This window comes from Chrysemys picta, chromosome 2 (assembly GCF_011386835.1).
Source record: "Chrysemys picta bellii isolate R12L10 chromosome 2, ASM1138683v2, whole genome shotgun sequence".
Classification (NCBI taxonomy): domain Eukaryota; kingdom Metazoa; phylum Chordata; order Testudines; family Emydidae; genus Chrysemys; species Chrysemys picta.
In genome coordinates this window covers 18,155,985-18,177,642 of record NC_088792.1, presented here as the reverse complement: position 1 = coordinate 18,177,642, position 21,658 = coordinate 18,155,985, and the positions used below count along the sequence as shown (strand labels likewise).

The 21,658-nt window shown below is 45.1% G+C and overlaps 1 protein-coding gene across 7 annotated transcripts in view; it reads right to left on the bottom strand.

The window, feature by feature from the left end:
- Positions 1 to 6,078: 6,078 nt before the first annotated feature.
- GALNT11 (polypeptide N-acetylgalactosaminyltransferase 11) overlaps positions 6,079 to 21,658 on the bottom strand; it is an 80,940-nt gene continuing 65,360 nt past the window's right edge. For all 7 annotated transcript variants that reach the window (XR_010599097.1, XR_010599099.1, XR_010599098.1 and 4 more), the window contains 2 exons: positions 8,475 to 8,612; positions 6,079 to 6,898 (listed from right to left, as the gene is read on the bottom strand). Coding sequence is in view for 4 of the 7 variants with exons in the window: in XM_005297173.4 (XP_005297230.1) it covers positions 6,767 to 6,898; positions 8,475 to 8,612 (270 nt within the window). In the remaining 3 variants the exon portion in view is untranslated. The remainder of the gene's footprint in view (positions 6,899 to 8,474; positions 8,613 to 21,658) is intronic.

The following is a 21,658-nucleotide window of genomic DNA, read 5'->3' as shown; positions in this document are numbered from 1 at the left end:
TTTGTACCAGTCGCTCTCCTCGAGGGGTCCACATGCTGCCTCCCTCCTGTGAACGGCCTGGGGACGTGCTGCAAACACACCATCACTGATAAAATGTGTTATAAAAACATAACGGAATTTATTAAGTGTTGGGAACCTCAGGCTGGTGCAGCAGTAGCTCCCCAGTGGGAGACATACAAAGGGCCTTCCTTTCAGAAGATCCCATAGTCCATATAATAGTGGGGACACACTACACAGAAATTTCAAAGCTTCAACTGTAGCCACTCAGACCAAAAAATGTTCCTATACCTAATAAGGAAAACCATCTAAATAGCAAGCAAATGGCTCATTGCAGGGTGGGGAGCATACCTGAAAGGTAAATTTCCAAAAGTTCAGAGTACACATCATTTTGGTTCACTTTGACTGCCCTGTCGGAACACAGATGTAGACACCGCCACTCCGGTTCAGACCAGTGGCCCATCAAGTCCAGTATCATGTCTATGACAGTAGTAGGAACAACTGCTTCAGAAGATGGTGCAAGAAACCATGTACTGGGCACTTGTGGTGCTCACAGGGGAAGTTTCCCTCTTTTCTCTGTTAGAGGTTTGATTATGATTGAAACATGAACGTTTCCATCCCTTCCAAAACCAGGGAGTAACAAGTTCAAAGCTTCTCTGAGGCAATGGAAATAATGTTCTGGGCAGAGAAAAATCTGCTACCTGTCAAGACAGTTCACATAAAGGATGAAGGAAAAGGGAGAGCTGACATTCTCCTCCTACTCCCCCACTGGCTTAGAAAGCACTTCAGACTTGACAGATAGCCAAGGAACCTCCAGAGCAACTGCACAAAACACAAGATCTGTTTGAAGCAGGGACTCTTTCCTCCAGAGGCGGGCAACCTACAGTTAACACCCGGGTGTTTGAAGTGAAGTGTAGTTCATTCTCCATTAGCCTCACCGATGCTTTTTGGTATCCAGAAAGAACTCAACCAGGAAATTTCATTTATTGATCTGGTCAAGCTACATTTTTGATGAGAAGGGAAACAGAAAGCTCTTTGGGACAGGGACTGTCTCTGTACAGTGGCAGCACAGTGGGGCCCTGGCCTCTAGATGCTACTGTGATACAAATAATAATAATGACCTCAACGTTCTGATGATCTTGGCTATACTAGAGTTTCTGGAGTATGGTTGATTGGAGTCCTACAACCAAGCACCATAGAGCAGCAGGTAACAGTCCTAGTGGCATTCTTTTAGCAGGCACATCGGACTCCCCATTTGAGTATCATCCGGTGTCAAGATTAATCAGAAAGACAGATTAGAGAAACCTCTGGCTGGCCTTTTTAGGTGTCGTCACCTCCAAAGTCAGGGTTCAGCATTAGTTCCTCTATCTATACAAAAACAAGACTAATTTTGTTGTGAAAAAAGGTTATTCTTGTAGCTCCTTTCAGTTCAGAACAATTATTTTGTTCTAATCTGCAGTACCTCTTTGGAAGCTATGGCATAAAAAGGCATTCCTAGAACTCTAATGATATATTTCATGCACTACAGAGTACATATGCTAGTTGTACCCCGCTAATCTCATTCTATCCATAATGCTAGGGCCATAGGGCCTCAAAGAAGCTGCAGGCAAAATGTTAAAAAAAATTCTGCACAAATTGGCATGCTAGGCTTCTGGAAAACTATTTGCGAAGAAGTCAATGCTCCCTACAAGGTTCCTAGTGGCATTGTGAGGGGAAAGTGTGTGAGCCTCATAGACTTTCAGGCCAGACGGGACCATCATAATTATCTAGTCTGACCTCCTGCAACATTGCAGTCACAGAGCCTCATCCACCAACTCCTGTCATAGACCCATAACATCTGGCTGAGTTACTGAAGTCCGCGAATCATGATCTGAGGAACATTTGCAAAGTAGGTTTCCATTTCTCCACAGAGATATCCATGGGTAGGAAGGTGCTACTGGGTTGGTTTTTTTCCTGTCTACTCTGATATTAATTAAATCTCTGCTTATCCTTTCCTTCCCTACTTCTGTGATTTGCTGCTCGCTTCTTCCCCTCAGTGACGAATGAGGAGAGAAGTTGTGCAGCAGAATGAGACGGTTCTTACCTGACAATTTTCTTTTTGTGAGCAGCTTTTCTTCTCATTTAACCCAGTCTGGTAAATGACTGGAACACAATTTGTAACCAATTTAAATGTTTCTTTAAAGGGAGACTTGGACAAATAATTACCATAAGGTTATGTACATACGATATCAACTTGTTGTTTTACTGCCAATAATCGGTTGCTGGAGTATTTCCACAGCTTTGGAAGAACTCTTCTGGTTGCCTGAGCTGAAGGGTGGGACTTAACCCTGGTCCCTCCAGCATCAACACTGGACTGCCTCCAAATTCCACAGATGGGGGCCATTAGTGATGAATGACGAGAAAAGTTGTTAACAGAAAATTATCAGGTAAGAAATGTCTCATTCCTTATGCAACGGCTGCTATGCTTTGAGGAAATAGTTGAGTCTGTGAAGGCCACACAAGGCGGCTGGAACGTGGGAGGCAATGAAATAAAGGAAGTGCAGGATGGAGCTGGAGGAGAAAGGGGGAGAAGCAAATTTCAAGGAAGGGAAGAAGCTGCGCCCGCCGGGCCACCTTTCTTAACCCTTCAAGGCAGCATGAGGTCAAAGAGAGAGAGTGAGTAGGCTGAAGAGAAGATTGAGGATCACCTGTTCCTTTTTCTCACTGTGTGAGCAACAGTCCCCATGCAAAGCACAAGGACAGGAAGGAAGATGATGTCCCTCCATTGAGATGCTTGCCATCCAAATAGAGGAGGGAAGACATGATGTAAAACTTGAAGGGAAAAGCAACAGGAAGAGAGAACTAGGCCTACAGGAGAATGGTATGACGTACTCCAAAGGATTGAGAGGGAGCAGAGCAAAACACACAAGAGGGACCCAGTTGCTTCTATGATCCCCCAAAGTGTGGGAATTGAGCCCACAACCTTCTGATCCTGAGGCAAGGGAGTTACTGGCTGAGCAAAGCTGACATTGGTTGGAAAAATGTTTTGTGGCACACCTGGAAGCTAGGCATAACTAGGGACAGCCAGCAAGCCTGACTGCTGAATAACCCCTATCTTTAAGCACCCCTGAGGTATGGATAAACAGGTGTTCTCAATGCTTATGGGATCAAGACTTAGCATTGTTTAAAAGTCCCTCAATAATGGTGCTCTAACCCTAAAGCCCGGATTCTCTCCTAGAGTCTTCTGCTTTAGCAGAGCAGATGCAGAGATGTCTCCATTTGGGGAAGCGATGAGAGCTGTGGTTCTCTGCCTGCTATTCATCCATTGTACTGCAGTTAGCACACAATAAACCGCTTAACTGGGGAGTCTAGCCTTGTGTTGTGCTGGAAGCAGCTCAAGTTAGAAGAAGGGGAAGCAGCTGAAGGGTGATGGAATTGAGGGAAGCAGCTGGGAAGAGAGACAGAAAAGATGGTCGTGTGGACTCACAAGATGGACTTGGAGTTAGGAGAGCTGGGTTTAATTCCCAGCTTTGCCACAGATTCCCTGCGTGTCCTTGGACACTAACCTCTCTGCCTCAGTTCCTCATCTGTAAAATGCGGATAATGCTTCCTTTCCCCAGCTCTTCGTCTGTCTGGTCTATTAAGATGGTGAGCTCTTTGGGATAGGGATTTCGCTCTCATTGCGTTTGCACATCTGGGCCCTGATTTCAGTTGGAGATTCTAGACAGAGAAGAGGAAAAATGAGAGAGTCGTGGAAGGAGAAAAATGGATTCCTCTCTACATGGCTAAAACCAACATTGTAACAGGCACTAACCACTCTAGCGCTGACTGAGCTCCAAGCAGGCGACAACCACATTTAAAGAGGATGAACCCCTGGGGAGGCAAAGAGGAAAAGACTGACTTTTCCTTTTAATCGTTGCAATATGGGACACCTAAAGCACTGATTTTTCAAGCCGAGCTTCCTGCATGCAGCCATCAGGCATGTTTGAGACCTCCAGGTTTAATTGGAGAATGCGATGAGCTCAGCCAGAAAAAGAACATATGGGGTGTAGGGTTGTCAAACGAATAAAAAAATCAGTCACAATTAATCACAGTTGTAATTGCACTGTTAAACAATTATAAGAATACCTATTAACATTTATCATAAATATTTTAGATGTTTTTCTACATTTTCAAAATATATTGATTTCAATTACAATGCAGAATACAAAGTGTGCAGTGCTCACTTTATATCATTCATTTTTATTGCAAATATTTGCACTGTAAAAAAGATAAAAGTGCAATCTATACATCGAAGCATGAAGCAGCATATGAACGTTCAGCATATTTGGCATGTAAATACCTTGCAATGCTGGCTACAAAAGTGCCGTGTGAACACCTGTTCTCACTTTTAGATAACATTATAAATAAGAAGCGGGCAACGTTATCACCTGCAAATGTAAATAAACTTGTTTGTCTGAGCGATTGGCTGAACAAGAAGTAAGACTGAGTGGACTTGTAGGCGCTAAAGTTTTTGAGGGCAGTTATGTAAAAAAAAAATTCTACATTTGTAAATTGCACTTTCAAGATCGAGATTGCACTACAGTACTTGTATGAGGTGAATTGAAAAATACTATTTTTTTCTTTATAGTGCGAATATTTGTAATAAAAAGGAATAATATAAAGTGAGCACTGTAGACTTTGTATTCTGTATTGTAACTGAAATCAATATATTTGAAAATGTAGAAAAACATCCAAAAATATGTATAATAAATTTAAATTGGTATTTTATTATTTAACAGTGCAATTAAAACTGCAATTAATCGTGATTAATTTTTTTAATTGAGTTAATTTTTGAGTTAATTGCTTGAGTTCACTGCAATTAATTGACAGCCCTAGTAGAGTCATGTGCTGCTCCTCAGCTCTCTGGGATTTTGTGAATTACAAAGTTAAGGCCAGTTCTTGAGAGATACTGAGCACTTCCAGTGCCTGTAACTTCAGTGAGAGCTGCCGGTGCTGTGCATCTCCCAAGCATTGACTTTCACCCCATTCACTGAGTACCTCCAATTGGCCTTGTGTGGCATTTCTTCCTCCTCAGCAGTGCAAGGGCCACTTAACTCTACTTCATATATGTCCTACTATTAATAGGTTCTTGTAATGCTAACAATAGTTTAATTTAACCCCTTTGTTTCTGCATTTTCTTCTAGACATGAAAGGGTGGGAAGAGACTTGTGGGGGGAAGAGGCACTTGGACTCTATGATGGGCATGATATGAAACTTGGACAGAAGTGCTTGAGCAAAGGGTGAAGTGGAGAGCTTGTGGAAGAACGGAGAAGGCTACTGGCCAGCTGGCATAGTTTCAGCAACAGTGCCAACCTGCCAACTGGTGGTGGGAACATGGAGAGGAGAAGTGAGCAGAAGGAGGAGCTGCAGAGGAGCAAGAAAACCCATACCCTTCTCAATGTGTCTCTGAAGGGCATCAGAACTAAGAGGTTAATGGCAACAGCTTTAAAAGGCCCAAGAATTATGGCAGTGAGTGAGAGTGAGGGTAAATGAGGGAGGGTGAGGGAAGAGTAAATGAGAATAGCAGGAGGAGAGACAGGAAAGAACCTGATTTTTTTCGTATGTATTTTGGTTACTTCTAATGGACAAGAGTTGGGAAAATGGATCAGGAGGGAGAAACTTTCCCAAATGATTTCAGGGAATAACAAGCTACCACCAAGCGTTTACGTAGGCATCTTTCTCTAATGTGCAGGTGAAGGGCTAGTCTGCTACCAAACATCACTCCTGCCTACGCTTCACAGGGCATGTTTGAGGATCCACTACTGACAAAAATCTCAAGAGTGCAGGGGGATGCTACTCGAAGAAGAATACAACTGACTTTTTCCCATCTTCATCATCTTAAATGCTAGGTGCATAACTCTGATTCCACACCAGTCACTGCAGCGAAAGACCAAACTGTATGGACACTAAAATGTCTTCATAAGCATCTTTACAAAAACAGTCTGTTTAAATACACTTCTAACAAATGTATCCGAATTATCAGACCCACATTGGCTTGCACTGGTCTCTTGCATTCTGCACTTCTGAATCCAGAGGCAACAGACCAAACCACCATAATGATTAATAAAAAACATTAATACTTTATTTTAAATGCAGATACCATCATGAGTCATCAAAATAAAATTTGTAATAGTAACTTTGTTTTAAATACTGTATGACAAATGACAGCTGAAAATTTAACTGTGAAATGGGCTAAAATTGTAAATTAACCAAACTAAAATTAAATATTACAAATGACAATTTTCAGAAAGACAAGAGGAAATTAAAATATTTTCCAGAGGAGCTAAAATAATTCAGCCATTAAAATAGACTAAAAATGTAAATTAGCATGATGCTGCCCATGAAACAGTCAGGAAAGAGAACTTCCTTCCTGTCTGTCTTTTGTCATTTAAAAAGGTCCACTGAGTTAAAATATTACCACAATTCAAATTATACTGTTCTAATTATTTCCTCTTATTTAAACAATAACAATTCATTAATCCAGGATAATCCATGGAAATGTTAATAAATTGCACTTCTACGGGTGTCAATATTGTGCAGCTAGACTGCTGCCGCTACTGCTGCATTTGAATGATCCAATCATCTCCTTCCACGGCAGAACATTTAAATAATAGAATCCTTAAAATAGTCCATGTCAGGGATAGCAGCTAAGGGCTCCTTCCATGCCCTCCAGAATGACTTAGAAACCAATGGCCTAGGAGGAGTCAGATTTCTGCTAATTGCCTCTCTGTGCTGCTTTCTCACAGATTCAGCTTTCCAGATGCCATTGCTGAGGAAGGGAGCCATCACAAATAGCCATGGTCACGTATCCTTTATGGCTAAGCGGATCAACAACCTTCATGCACTGCCCCACAGAGACCTGGTAGAGTCGATTGTTCTTCTGGAGAGAAAATACAATATATATATATATATATATATATATATATACACACATAAAAGAGGAAATACAAAAAGAAATACAAAAAAAATAATGGCCTTTGCTCCATCCTTAAACTGAAAATGAGTGATGCCAAAGCGAGTGGGCTATTCTAAAGCAATGCACATTTCAGATGGTCTTCACTTCGACCCAGTCTACTCTACATCTATAACCAAGGAAATACACCTGTCCCCTGACCCACTTAGTTAAAAGTTGTAGAGTATATCCCAATAACTAGGTGTAAACCCTGGAGAGAAGATTTTAGCCCAATTACAGGGACCTGGTCAGGTTATATCTATACTATGGTTTGTAAAAATGTTGGACAACACATGGAACAGGGTCCCATCACTCAGTGGACACACAACCTTGCATAGTGACATAGCATTAAAGAATACCCGAATCTGGCACTCAGATACCCATGCACAACTCCCAGTGACCTCAATGGGGGTTCTGTGTGCATTGGCACTAATGTTCAGGAGTGAGAGGGGATGAGCTACTCAACAGCTTGTAGATCCCATCACAAGGGAGCAAGTCTCAAAGCTAGTTAGCTGCACGCTGTTGTGTGAAATAGGCTGTGCCAACCCCTTTTTACTTCACCTTCCAAGGCCCACGCTGACCATTGTCTGGGGAGACCTGGGGGCAGCTCTGGCTGGCGTTGGTCACCCCGAGGCCCTCTTTCCGTCTCAGAAAAGGCCCCATGCACCCCGCTATCAATTCATCAGCACAGGAGTTTACCTGCTCCCGTGGGTGATGGGGAGTTCTGCTGGTGCTCTACTGCCATTGTTTTAATGCTTGCACTAAAGAGTGACATTTAAGTGCTGCCACCACATCCAGGCTAGGCAGTGGGGAAGGCTTTGCGTTAACGCTGAGGAGGAGCAGCCTCGATACAGATGTGGAAGTCGGCTCTGCAGCTGCTTTGTGAAGTTGGCCATTAAAAGCAACATGAGAGAAAAGTGCAGGTGACCATTTTCGTTTGCCTGGTTGAACGTGCGCTTCTACTCTGAGAAGTGACTGTAAAAATAGCACTTCCTTACTCCTCAGATCTGCTCCCTGCGCGTGTCCAGGGTCAGACCTGCCTATGCCATTGACACAAATGTTTTTACTGTTTCTTACTCCTGTTAGTCCTGCAGAGACAACACAGCTGAGGCAATGTGTGACCCGGGTTCTAGTCCTCCCTGTGCATTAGAGAATCGATTACTAAATTTACACCTGTGCAGCCTCATTGATGGGAATGAATCTAATTTGGCCTGACAAACCTTTATTACAGCTGATGATGTATGGAAAGGAAAAGAACTCAGCTTGATTCAGAGTCCAGATTGTGAAGCCTTATGTACATTTGAGCGAAAGCCTCCAGGATACGCTGCACACAAGTTAAATTGGGACTTGCAGCCATGCAATTTACCCTATTAAACTGAGCACATTTGATACAGAAACCACATCCCTGGACTCCCATAATGCCATTTTCACAGTCACTTTTCAGGGTAGCCCTGCACCTTAAACACAGGGGTGGGTATGAGTATTCCCCACGCAAAGCACTCACCCCAAACGTCCACTGCTGTGACCCTCCAGATCCGTGGCATTTCATGAGACGAGGTGGATCTGATGAGCGAGTTTCTGACACGTCCAAGCAAAGGAGATTATTTAAAATCAACTCATGTTCTTCATTATAAATCCATACCTGGAAAAGGAAATAGAAAAACTGTTTGCATAGGATTGGTGGGAAATTCAGTATCCTTGAATGGTTTAAATCCTCTGGTTATCCATATTGGGGAGATTGGAATTTTCAGAGAGACTTCCTGGCCCTACCCTGTAATTTCATCTTTCCTCCCGTCCTGTCTTGTGTCCCCCTGCTACTTGATCTCCTCTAACTCCAGCTCCCCATCTTTTCCTCGGGTCTCTCCTTTCACTGTCTAACCCCTTCCTAGAAGTCTCCCCTGGGGAAGTCACATGATCATGGGCTCTGTGTAAATAGTTTCTCTGAGCCTGCTGTAATCTAGCATTTTTAAAATTCACATATTTTCCCCCTGCAAGTTGCCCAATTCTGCTCCTCTCAGCCTGTGCAAAATCAGAGAGGCAGCTGGGCGCTGAGAATCTGCCCTTTGCCCTCTGAGATCTCCATGTATTTAACTTCAAGACAATGTAGTAAGATTATAGCCACTCCAGGCTCTCTGACCCATCAGCTCACAGATCCAGGAAGCAAAAACCTAAATTTTCTTAGCAGAGGAAGATCCATCCGGCATAAAGGGACAGCTGGGGGATTCTGAAGCGACACGAGTCTAGAGTACAGGGGGGAAGGCTGGGAAAGCAGCAGCAGGTGCCCCGTTAGTTCTGTCTCAGCACTTAAAGACCATTTAATTTGCTGAGACTGACTAGAGCCCTGGTCCAGCCAAGCACTTACGCGTATACTTAACTCTGACCAGGAGCAGTGCCATGGAAGTCCCAGGGTGGGGAATCAAATAAAGCAGCATAAAATCTGAGTGGGTTTGCTAGTCCCCAGAGTCACCCTGGTGATCCACATGAGGCCACTCATCTTTGGGTTCTGTTACATCGGCTGAGATGCTTGCAGCCTTTCAGCACAGGCAGGAAATTGTCTCTGCTGGCAAAGAGATGTTCATCTGTCTGGGTTTCTGGGGCCCAGAGGGGCTGAGACAGCTGCATGTGAACAGATTTAGGGATGACGTTTTCAGGTGCAATCTGGGGCCTGGCTAAATTTTCCCTTCCAGTGAGAGCAAATGCTTTGGCTCGTCCTGCTTGAGGCTAGGTGTTTCCTGAGACATAGGGGATGACCATTGTAACACACCAACAGCCTGGCTTCTCGGCAATAACAAAGGCCTTGCATGGCATTCCAATGGCACATACACAGCAGGTGCGAGCAAGCAATGTACAATTCACCTGAGAGATGCCTTGACTCTCACGTACACAGGAGACTGCTTTGTCTATACTCTAGCAGGTGGGGGAAGGGGTGTTCCTCAAGGCGAAGAGGAAGGTATAAAATAAGAGACAATGGCTTCTTCATCACCTCATCATCACTACTAAAACAAGTTGTTTGAACGACTTTGAACAGAGGAGATCGGTCCCAGGCTGGGAAGGGACTTGAGCCTGCATACTAAGAATTGTGACCTGCCTGCAACATTCAGAGGGGTGAGAAAGTTGCTTGCTTCAAATTTTACTTAGCTTGGTAAAGTTTAGGAATTAGATTTTTATCATCTTATTTCTTTTTGTAACTAATTCTGACCTTTTATCACTTAAAATCTATCTCGCTACAGTTTACTAAAGGTGTGTTTATCTAAACCAGTGAGCTTTGACTCAAGTGTTTGGGGAAATCTCTGTTCAGGTTAACAAGGGTGGCAGCATATTCATTTTTGTTGATAAAATGCCGGACTTATGAGCTTGTACTGGCCAAGGCGGGCTTGAGCACTGTAAAAGACACGTTTCAGGGGTGCAAGGCAGCAGCTGATGGGGGACTTGCAAGTGTCATCCTGTATACAGTTCATGAGTGGCTGGCCGAGCACTCAGGTATCTTTGCTGGGTGTGCGAACAGCCTGGAGGGGCTGCTTTTCACTAGCAGAGTGCCGGGAGAGGTAGTCTGAGCAAGAGAGTTAAAGGGGCAGGGCAATTCCACAGGCTGGATTGTACCTGGGGGAGGTCACAACCATGCTACTCGGTTTATTTCACTCCGACAGAATAATGCAGTTTGTAATTATTACTGGAGCCCCTACCCTAGAGTCCCTGCCCTCAATGTGGGAGAAAGGGCATATTATCACGTCCATTTTACAGCTGGGGACATGTGGCAGAGAGAGACTAAATGATGTACATGAGGCCACACACTCTCTGCAGCAGCACAGGGAACTAAACCCCACGCTCCTTAATCCCAGGCCATGGCATTAACCACAGGACCACCCTTTGTCCGGTGAGTTTTAGCACCCTAACCGGTACGTACAACCAGCTGTTAGAACTTCAACTACTTTTCCTGTTTCACAAGGTACAGCGTGTAGGGATTTCCCCCCGTCACCCTTTTGCAGCCACGGTACGAGGAGTAGCTCTTCACCCCTGGCCCAGCCCCACCCTGCATGGTGATATTTCAGTAGGATTATCATGTTCACTCTCATGCTCGTGTGACTTTTACTAAAGCATGCAGCTTCATTTCCCTTTGGTGCAGAACGGTCGTGCTTTTCATTCCACTACACTGGCCACAGCCACTTAATCTTTTATATTCCAGCTCTAACATCAGTGGTAGCGGAGCCCATTCATGTGAGATGGGGCTTTCCTGCTTCCTCGCTGGAAATTGTTGGCTAGCGATTATGGAGCATGACTACTGAACTTTTCATTTGTTTGGCTGTTGGTTCTGCCCAGTGATTGGACCATTATTCAGAATCCACCATTCCTGGGAAGGCTGACTTAGTATGTGTGACAGCCCTACAGGCTTCAAAGCGAGAAGGATCCACTGAGCTCATCTAGTCTGAGCTCCTGTATAACGTAGCCTACAGGACGTTGCTGAATTAATTCCTGTTTGATCTGGTGCAAAGCTTTAGAAAATAGCCAAGCGGGATTCAGAATTTCTAAGTGATGGGTGTGACGCTGGCAGGCCAGATGCCAGCACTTGCCCAGGCTGCAGACATAAGCTAAGCCCTAACAAACTCAGAGCTGGAGACCAGACCCATATGTTAGTTGTGCGCAAAATAATATTAGTCTTATAAGAAAGGGTTTAGAGCAGGGGTAGGCAACCTTTCAGAAGTGGTGTGCCGAGTCTTCATTTATTCACTCTGATTTAAGATTTTGCGTGCCAGTAATACATTTTAACATTTTTAGAAGGTCTCTCTCTATAAGTCTATATTATAGAACTAAACTATTGTATGTAAAGTAAACAAGGTTTTCAAAATGTTTAAGAAGCTTCATTTAAAATTAAATTAAAATGCTAATCTTATGCCGCCAGCCTGCTCAGCCCGCTTCCAGCCTGGGGTTCTGTTCACATAGGCCTACAGCAGGCTGAGCAGGGCCTGTGGCCGGCATGCCCGCTGGCAAGGGGCTGGCAGCTGGGACCCCAGACCTGGGGGGGGGAAGGGCAGAGGGTGCAGGGCAGAAGGCTGGGGGGGGGGAACTCGAGGTCAGGGCAGAGGGCTGGGGTGTGTGTGGAGGTGCAGGGCAGAAGGCTGGGTATTGGGGGGAGGTCAGGGCAGAGGGCTGGGTGGGTGTGGAGGTCAGGGCAGAAGGCTGGGTGTTGGGGGCGACTTGAGGTCAGGGCAGACAGCTGGGGGTGTATGGGGGTGCAGGGCAGAAGGCTGGGTGTTGGGGGCGACTCGAGGTCAGGGCAGAGGGCTGGGGTGCTCGCCTCGTGAGTGGCTCAGAGCAGGGGGCTGGAAGGGATATGCCCTGTTTCACCCCCTTCCTAGGGTTACCATACATCCAGATTTTCCCGGACATGTCCGGCTTTTTGGGCCTCAAATCCCCGTCCGGGGGGAAATCCCAAAAAGCCTAACATGTCCGGGAAAATAGGGAGGGGCCGGCGCTGCTGGGTGCTGGGCCGGGGCCGGCGGTGCTGGGCCGGGGGCCAGGGCCGGCACCCAAGGAGCCGAGCCAGGCTGGAGACGCTGGTGCTGGGGCCGGCCGCCGGAGGGAGCCGCTCGGTTGGGGGGGGGGGGGCAGACTGGGCCGTGCCTCCTCCCCCCACCCCCCGTAGCTTACCTGCTGCCTGCTTCAGGCTTCCTGTGAATCAAATGTTCGTGGGAAGCAGGGGAGGGGGCAGAGTTGGGGCGGGAACTTTGGGGAAGGGGTGGAGTTGGGGCATGGGCAGGGCTGGGGGCGGGGCCCCGTGGAGTGTCCTCTTTTTGGACACTCAAAATATGGTAAGCCTACCCCCTTCCCCCAGGCTCCGTCCCTACCTCTCTCTGCCTCCTCTACTGAGCAGCGAGCACGCTGCCACTCTTCCCCCTCCCCCTCGCAAGGGCCATAGCCAGCAGGGAAAGGGAGGGGGAGGGGGAGGAGGGGCCAGCATGCACCAAGCTGTGGGAAGAAGCGGGGGAGGGGGGAAGCTTGGCTGCCACAGGACCAAGCTTCTGCCTCCTGCCCCCGCAGGGGAGAGCAGTGGACGGGGGGGGCTGAGTGGGGTGGGGGGCTGGGACCCCCTGCTCTCCCCTGACGGGGCAGGAGGCAAAAGCTTGGTCCTGGGGCAGCCAAGCTTCCCCCCTCCCCCGCTTCCTCCCTCAGCGTGGCGCTTTCTGGCCCCTCCTCCTCCTCTCACCGGGCAGGCAGTGTGCCACTCAAAATTGGCTCGCGTGCCGTAGGTTGCCGACCCCTGGTTTAGACTCTATGATATGCATGTAAGTTGCTGCATGCATTACTCACACTTGCCATGGATGTATGCCATGCTATAAGAAAACATGACAGTTTTGCTTTATAACTTTGAAAATGTTTGCTGTGAATTCAGGCATGGGAATCATCCCCCTCTCCCACCGCCCACCCCACCAAAAAATCCAGAGGGCCTATAAAAATCAGATGGGCCATCAAGCAATATTTCAATGCAAAGTATTGGTTAATGGTCCTATTGCACCTGGGACCCGCTTTGTGCAAGGAAACTGATCCTGTAGACTAGAAAGCTGAATGAAGGAAAATTTTCTGGTGGCTGTTTTCTTTCCATCTTTTTTGGCTGTTTGAACTCTGACAAGACCAGAAACTCCAAACTGAAGCCAGAGATCCCCAGGGGCGGCCTCCATCAAGGCCTGAGGACGACACTAGCGCTACTGTGCTGTCCCCACAAAAACAATCCAGCCACCCAACCATGCTGGGCACTTTTAGGATCAGATATCAGATGCCCTACCAGCTGTGGAATACTGATGCCCTCTCTCTGTGTCTGTACTTCCCTTTTTCCCCCTTGTGAGGAACCAAGGTAAGCTCCGAGGCACAGCCTGAGCCTTCAGGACAATCTGGGCCACAATCTTCCAATATGAGTACTTCAGCTCTTCCCTTGATGGCTCTAAGGACAACTTTTGCTGGAGAGTCTCTTAGGAGCCAAAGCCACAAACTTCTTTTTTCTGAATGGTAAAAGTTAGTGAGAAGCCTAATGCTACTGATCCTATGAAAGATGAAGATTTCTTAAACAACCCTTCTGGTGCTGTTGTACCATTGGAGCCAGGGTCTATGCTCATATATCCCCACTATTTCACGGTTTTTAAATGGCTCCATATCAGAACATTCAACTCCTGCAACTAGGGACCTGTAGGGAATTGTCATGAAGGTGAGAACAAAGTGTTTTTTCAATGTGGTTTTATATAGGAGAAATGAAGATAATGGCCAGTGAAAATGCCTGAAGTAGCACAGCAGTAGAAAATTCTTTATTACAAAACTATCATTTTTATTTTACGAAGATGGGTTGTGATGGTGCTTTTAGGAGTGATCTTGGCTGGGTTCTGTTCTATTAACCACTTCTTGCTTGCACCTCCACAAAAGGTTTTGCTTTGTCATAACCTCTTCATATTGAGGGGCCCAGAATTGCCACACTGGATGTTAATGGAGCAGGCCTTAGTAGGAAAGCCAGATTCCCATCTAAGTGATAGAAGGTCACCAGTGATAAAAACTTGGAGCTACCCCTCAGATACAATTTTTAAAGAAGGGAAGGAAAGTAAACCAAGATCAGCAAAGAACAAATACTAGCAATGCAAATGTTTCTACTAGGGCTATTGATTAATTGCAGTTAACTCATGCAATTGATTGTAATTAATTTGAGTTAATCAGTTTTAATCACACTGTTAAACTAGAATAGAATACCAATTGAAAATTTAATATTTTTGGATGTTTTTCTACACTTTAAATATATTTACAACACAGTGCAAATATTTGTAAACAAAAGAGTGTTTTTCAATTCACCTGCTACAAGTACTGTAGTGTGATCTCTTTATTGTGAAAGTGCTACTTACGTAACAAAAAAAAAATCTACATTTGTAACTGAACTCAAACACAAAATAATGTAAAACTTTAGAGCCTAAAAGTCCACTCAGTCCTACTTCTTGTTCAGCCAGGCCCTAAGAGAAACAAGTTTGTTTACATTTACAGGAGATAATGCTGCCCTCTTCTTGTTTACAATGTCACCTGGAAGTGAGAATAGGTGTTCACATGGCACTGTTGTAGCTGGCACTCCAAGATATTTACGTGCCAGATATGCTAAACACTTGTACATCCCTTCATGCTTCAGCCACCATTCTAGAGGACATGCTTCTATGCTGATGATGCTCGTTAAAAAAATAATGCGTTAATTAAATTAGTGACTGAAGGCCTTGTGAGAGAATTGTATGTCTCCTGCTGTGTTTTACCCACATTCTGCCATATATTTCATGTTTCAGAGTAGCAGCCGTGTTAGTCTGTATCCGCAAAAAGAAGAACAGGAGTACTTGTGGCACCTTAGAGACTAACAAATTTATTAGAGCATAAGCTTTCGTGGACTACAGCCCACTTGTATCCGAAGAAGTGGGCTGTAGTCCACGAAAGCTTATGCTCTAATAAATTTGTTAGTCTCTAAGGTGCCACAAATACTCCTGTTCTTCTTTTTGCATATATTTCATGTTATAGCAGTCTTGAATGATGACCCAGCACACTGTTCGTTTTAAGAACACTTTCACTGCAGGTCTAACAAAACGCAAAGAAGGTACCAATGTGAGATTTCTAAAGATAGCTATAGTACTCGAACAAAGGTTTAAGAATTTGAAGTGCCTTCCAAAATCTGAGAGGGACGAGGTGTGGAGCATGCTTTCAGAAGTCTTAAAGGAGCAACACTCCGAAGTGGAAACTACAGAACCCAAACCACCAAAAAAGAAAATCGCCCCTCTGCTGGTTGCATCTGACTCAGATGATGAAAATGAACATGCGTCAATCCGCACTGCTTTGGATCGTTATGAAGCAGAACCTGTCATCAGCATGGATGCCTGGACTGGTGGTTGAAGCATGAAGGGACATATGAATCTTTAGCACATCTGGCATGTAAATATCTTGCGACACCAGCTACAACAATGCCATGCAAATGCCTGTTCTCACTTTCAGGTGACATTGTAAACAAGAAGAGGGCAGCATTATCTCCTGCACATGTAAACAAACTTGTTTGCCTGAGCGACTGGCTGAACAGGAAGTAGGACTGAGTGGACTTTTAGGCTTACATTTTGTTTTTGAATGCAGTTATTTTTTTGTACATAATTCTACATTTGTAAATTCAACTTTCATAATAAAGAGTTTGCACTACAGTACTTGTATTAGGTGAATTGAAAAACCACTTTCTTTTGTTTTTTACAGTGCAAATATTTGTAATAAAAAATAAAGAACTGTACTTTGTATTGTTTTGTAATTGAAATCAATATATTTGAAAATGTAGAAAACATCCAAAAATATTTAAATAAATGGTATTCTATTACTGTTTAACAGTGTGATTAATCAAGATTAATTGTTGTATTTGTGCAGTTTAACACAATTTTTTTAATCGCTTAGCCCTACTTTCTACTAGTGGTTAAACCTTTCAGAGTTTGAATAGCAAAACATACAGGTGGTAAAGTTCATGGTCCTGATTTTGGTCTCAGTTAACACTGGTATATATAAGGAGTAACTCCATTAATTCTCCTGTCACTTACATTAACTCTATTATTCTTAATTGACACCAGTGTGAATGAGTAATCATATAAAAAAATAAACAGGCCCATTTGTGTTCTAAACTCTTAGGTGGGTTATTTCTTCTCAAATTGGTTTGATTTCACACAGCTCATAACACCACTGCCTTCTATGTAAGTTTCCTGTGAATCTGCATGAGTTTCACACTCTCCCAGTATAAAACATCAAATTCAGTGCACTAAAGCCAAGCAAATTAAATGAATTCTGCCTTTATTTTTTCTGGCAAACTCTAAAATAGCCTCCTTGAATGTCATGTGACTCAGGATATTGTCTCACTTGGATAGCATCTCTGCAATTCACTGATTATCATAGACTATTTTAATATGGCAGAGACTTCCAGTGCGAGCTGTAGGTATTAAATTAAAAATGTCCTAACTTTACAGAACCTGCTCTCTAACATTTCTAGCATAGACCCTGTCGTAAGAATGAAAGGAAGGAAAGATTAAAGATGAGGAGAGAATGGAAAGGTAGCAACAGGGGCTGTATTATTATTAAACAGGGTGACAAAGATGAAAAGAAGTCAAACAGAGAAAAGGGATAAAAGTTGGGAGGAGAAGCAGCAGAGATTTAAGCAAAAAATGAGAAGACAGGGTACTGGGAGATAAAAAGTAAGCTAAAAATGATTCATCCACCCTCACTAGCTAATGTGCAAGGCATTACTTCTCTAGAAAGATCCTATGCAAATCAGCTGAAATTCATTTCAATTAATAGTCTGTTTGGAAAAAAATTAGAAACACAGTATGTTCTTCATTTTCAGATTAGAACAGCAATAATGATCTGCAGACTGGAAGCCAACTGGGGTTCAAATGATGCAACTGAAAAGCCCCTAACATTGCTCTTATTGTATTAAGGTTTTGCACATAACCAGTAACTCTGAACATTAAAGTCTACCCATTTAATATCATTACATTAGTCTGTCTGTGAAGACTGGCTTTGATTGTCGCTCACTGTTACAGCCTCACAGGGCTACTAATTAAAAGGTCGCACTGAGGACCACTGCACAGGAAGCAAATCTTCTATGGCAGCTAGTTTCTGGTAGGAGCTTGACAAGGCAGAGAGTTGGGAATTTTCTGTTCATATTCTTTAACAACTGTTATTTGGATTCATGCTCAAGCAAGGTGTCCACGCTAGCTCTACCCCTCCATTCTAACTTTAAGTGCACAGGGGACCTTTACCTTGTCTTCTCTTGACTTCTATGATTGCACTGTCCCTTCGCTTTAGAGAGATAGCACTGGAACATTTCCGTTTCTAAGAGTGGAGCTCCATCCCAGCTTGGTGTTGGAGAAAAGGATGCTGTTTACAATATCTATAACTGCTACTCTCTAGAGATATTATTTACATTACTACAGCACCTAGGAAACTCCCTCATAGCTACAACTACAGCTAGGGTCTTGGAGAATACCCACGGTGCTGTGGAGAGACCGAATGGAAGTACTCTGTATTGAAAGTGGTCATGTCTGAGTATGAATCGCAGGAAGCGTCTGTATGCTGGATGAATGGATATATGGAAATAGGCGTCTTGTAGGTGGAGGGCTGTGAACCAGTCCCCGTGTTCCAGAGTGGGTATTATTGTGCCCAATGTGACCATCTTGAATTTTTGTACAAGTACAAACTTGTTCAGTAGGTCTAATATAGGTCTCTACCCCGTTCCTTTCTTTTGGGTTAGAAAGTAGTGGGAGTAGAACCCTTTTCCCGGCTGTTGCGTCGGTACATGGTCGACTGCACCTAGGTGGAGAAGATGCTCGTGAGAGGGGTCCCTGAAGAGTGCTGGGAAAGGGTGGGCGGGGAAGATAAGAAAGGGATGGAGTAACCTGACTGAACTATTTCCAGGACCCAGCGGTCCTGCGTGATCCGTTGCCAGACATGGTGGAAAGCCTGGAGGTGGTAGCAAAATGGGCAAATAGGCGGCGGAGTCAAGGGGTGGTCGCGCAGACCCCCGACCTGCACTTCAAAATTGTTGAGAGTGCTCCGTGTCGAGGAGTGGAGAGTCAGGCTCAGGGGCCACAGAGATATCCTGCTGATGCAGGAATTGTTGCTGCTCCCTAGGCTGGTGTGCTGCAGAGCGAGAAGTGCGAGCGGCAGTCCGGAGTGATTTTAGTTTCACTTTTGTAGGAGCCATGAGATGTTTGTGAGAGCCCTGCAGGGGGTCTGAATCTGCTCCAGGGGTGGCAGACAGACTCCGTGCCAATGGCACCGTGGTGGAACGGCACTGGGTCCATTGTCCGCTGTGGGAAGTCGGGTCCCTGCTTTTGCACCCCGCATGAGTTGCTACTGAAGTGCTGGGGCGGCCAGAGTTGCCTGTTCTCAGCACTAACAGCACATAGGGTAAAGACCTTGCGGGAGATCCTTTACCCTTTTGAGTGTCTCTGAGAGGAGACATTAGGGCTTCCTGCCTCTTCGCGTGAGAGGGTGAATCCGGGCTCCCAGTCGGTTCTGACTTGGTAGGGGAGCACGAGGGAGAGGGTTTACTACCCTTCTCCATAGGTGGCTGCAGAGTTTTCTCCACGAGAAGCATTTTTAGCCGCAAGTCTCTGTCACGGCGAGCTCTAGTTTTTAAGTTGGTGCAGTGGAGACACTTCACAGGGACATGTCTCGCGCCAAGGCATTTAACACAGAGTGAGTGCCCCTCAGACCATGGCATAGATCCTTGCCCAGGAGCCACATTTCTTAAAGTATGAGCGGCCGGGGAAGTCTCAACAAGAGACTAACTTGAAAGGATTTGGGGGGGCGGGGGAAGAAACTAACAAATTATGCTAAAGGAAAGGAAGAACTGGAAAATGGCTAGCTAAATATTTCTATTTTTCCCTACTAATTTCCTACAGTAATCAGGGAAGAGATGAGCCCTGCCCCAAGTCCCGTCTTCAGCCGAGGACGATTGAGAAGGAACCGAGGTGGGTGCAGGACGCGTGCACTCAGGGAGACCCTAACGACACTGCGAGACAGCAGCTGGGCGCGTGTGTCCCGACCAGGCGCTGCTACCGAAGATCTCCGATCAACAGCTCCAGGACGCACCGTCAGCTGGAGTGGAGCACCAACAGGGACAGCACTCGAAGAACAACTACTCCCTATGGAGCATGACATGTTCCTCCAACAAAGGCACTACCCCTCCCTAGTACCCCCACACACACCCCACTTTAACCATTAGACGCTATGCAAAACACCTGCTTTCTCTCTCTCCCCATTTTCTCCTTTGAAATACAGAATAAGCCTTGCTAGCACAGGGTTAAGTATTTTTTTTTAAATGAGGCAGAGATTTCTGAGTACATTAATTCTTTCTGACTGATGGAGTTTATTTGTGGGGCAGTATCAGCTATCTAAATACACTTTATCTTGTGAAAACTAATTCAACAGTTGAAAACTGCAAATATATTCTGTTAGAGACCTGCGATCTTACATAATTAGGGGATTTTTGTTTGGTGGTTTTTTACCTTTAAGTTATCAATTTCTCTTTATTTCAAATCTGTCCCTGGATAAAGCTTTGGTAACGTACTCACTTGGCTTCTCAGATACGATGCAGTTGGCTCAGAAGAGTGCCACCACTTCTGATAATGTAGTACGACAGCAATAGCAGGGAGAGTCTGAGGAGCTCAGAGTCCCTCGTCTGTCTGGAGGAAACACTGATACCCCAAGGCTTCCCATCATCTGTGGCTAGCTAAGTGAGGACTCACAAAGCATTTTAATCTGAAGTAACAACAGCAGATACATGCATAGGGAGCCCCAAAAGCTCCCCACCTTCCCACCAATAAGTAGAATGGCACCAGCACCTGATGGTAGAAGAAGAGCTCAGAGTCCCTTCTCAGCCTCACCTACACCATGGTCTGTTCCTTCACCACATTTCCCCTCTTGGGGGTAAAGGGAGACCCCACAAGCAGCTCTTTCTCCCCTCTGGGAAAAAGCCATTTAATAGCAGTAAGGTTTTATATAAATTTGCCCTTTTGAAAGGCCCACGTCTTCTCAAATGCCTGAAATTACAGCTGCTTTTTCAAAATTTGAGACTAAACCCCAGAGCCTCATTTTTTCCCCTTTCCTATCCATGATATTCTCCATCCTAATCCAATCTAAGTGATGGAATTTATAGGAATGGGGAGCAGCAGGGATATGCCATTGCACAGTTCTGCATAAATGCACTTCCTTGACTGGCTACAGGTTGCCTGAGAGCACGTACTCCTTACCGGTGCGCTATTTTCTTTCCCTTACTGCATCCCATCACTACAGGATGATGCACCACTACATCAGCATGTCATGTCAAGCCCTGTGAAATTGGGGAGCTTCCCTCTCCTATTTCGGATTGCTCAAACTACTGGACATCAGTGCTCAAACTATTTTCTACCATTCTTTGATGCTGATTATCAGAGAGAAAACTTAATGGTTAACAGTGTTGCCAACTCTGTTGACTTTATCAGTAGCCTCACGATATTTGGTGTTTTTCTTAAAGCCCCAGTTCATAGAATCAGAGAATAAAGTGATAATTTCATCCCCTTTTTTGGGGGGAGAGGGGGAAAGGGAGTAAATTACTAGCCCTCATGGTTGCAGAGAAAAAGTTTGAAAACAAAATACTGTGAGAGACCCTGCCCAGTTGGGTGCAGTAGCCTGGTAAAAGGAAAACACACTGGACACTGGATGAATAGTTTTCTGTTTCCTGAGTGACCAGGGCAGGGGCTACCCCAGGGCAGTCAGAAAGGTGCTAGAAGCAATTAAGTCGCGCAGACTCCATAAGATACCTGGAACCAATTAAGAACTAATTAGAAGCCATCAAGGGAAACAGGCTAATCAGATCACCTGAAGCCCATTTAGAATCGGCTGGGACTAGTTTAAAAGGAAGCCCCTTCAGAGAGGCCCGGTTGGTAGGAGCTGGGAGTAAGAAGGTGTGTTGTGGGAAGACGGGGAGAAAGAAGGTGCACAGTAAAAGAGCCAGGAGAACAAGTGTGGTCAGGTACCTAGGAGGGGCCGTTTGGGGAAGTAGCCCAGGGAAGGGCTATAGCTCCAGTAGTATAGGAAAACTACTGTTGCAGCTGCCAATTAGGGTCTCTGGGCTGGAACCCAGAGAAGAGGGCAGGTCCAGATACCCGTCAAACCCCCCCA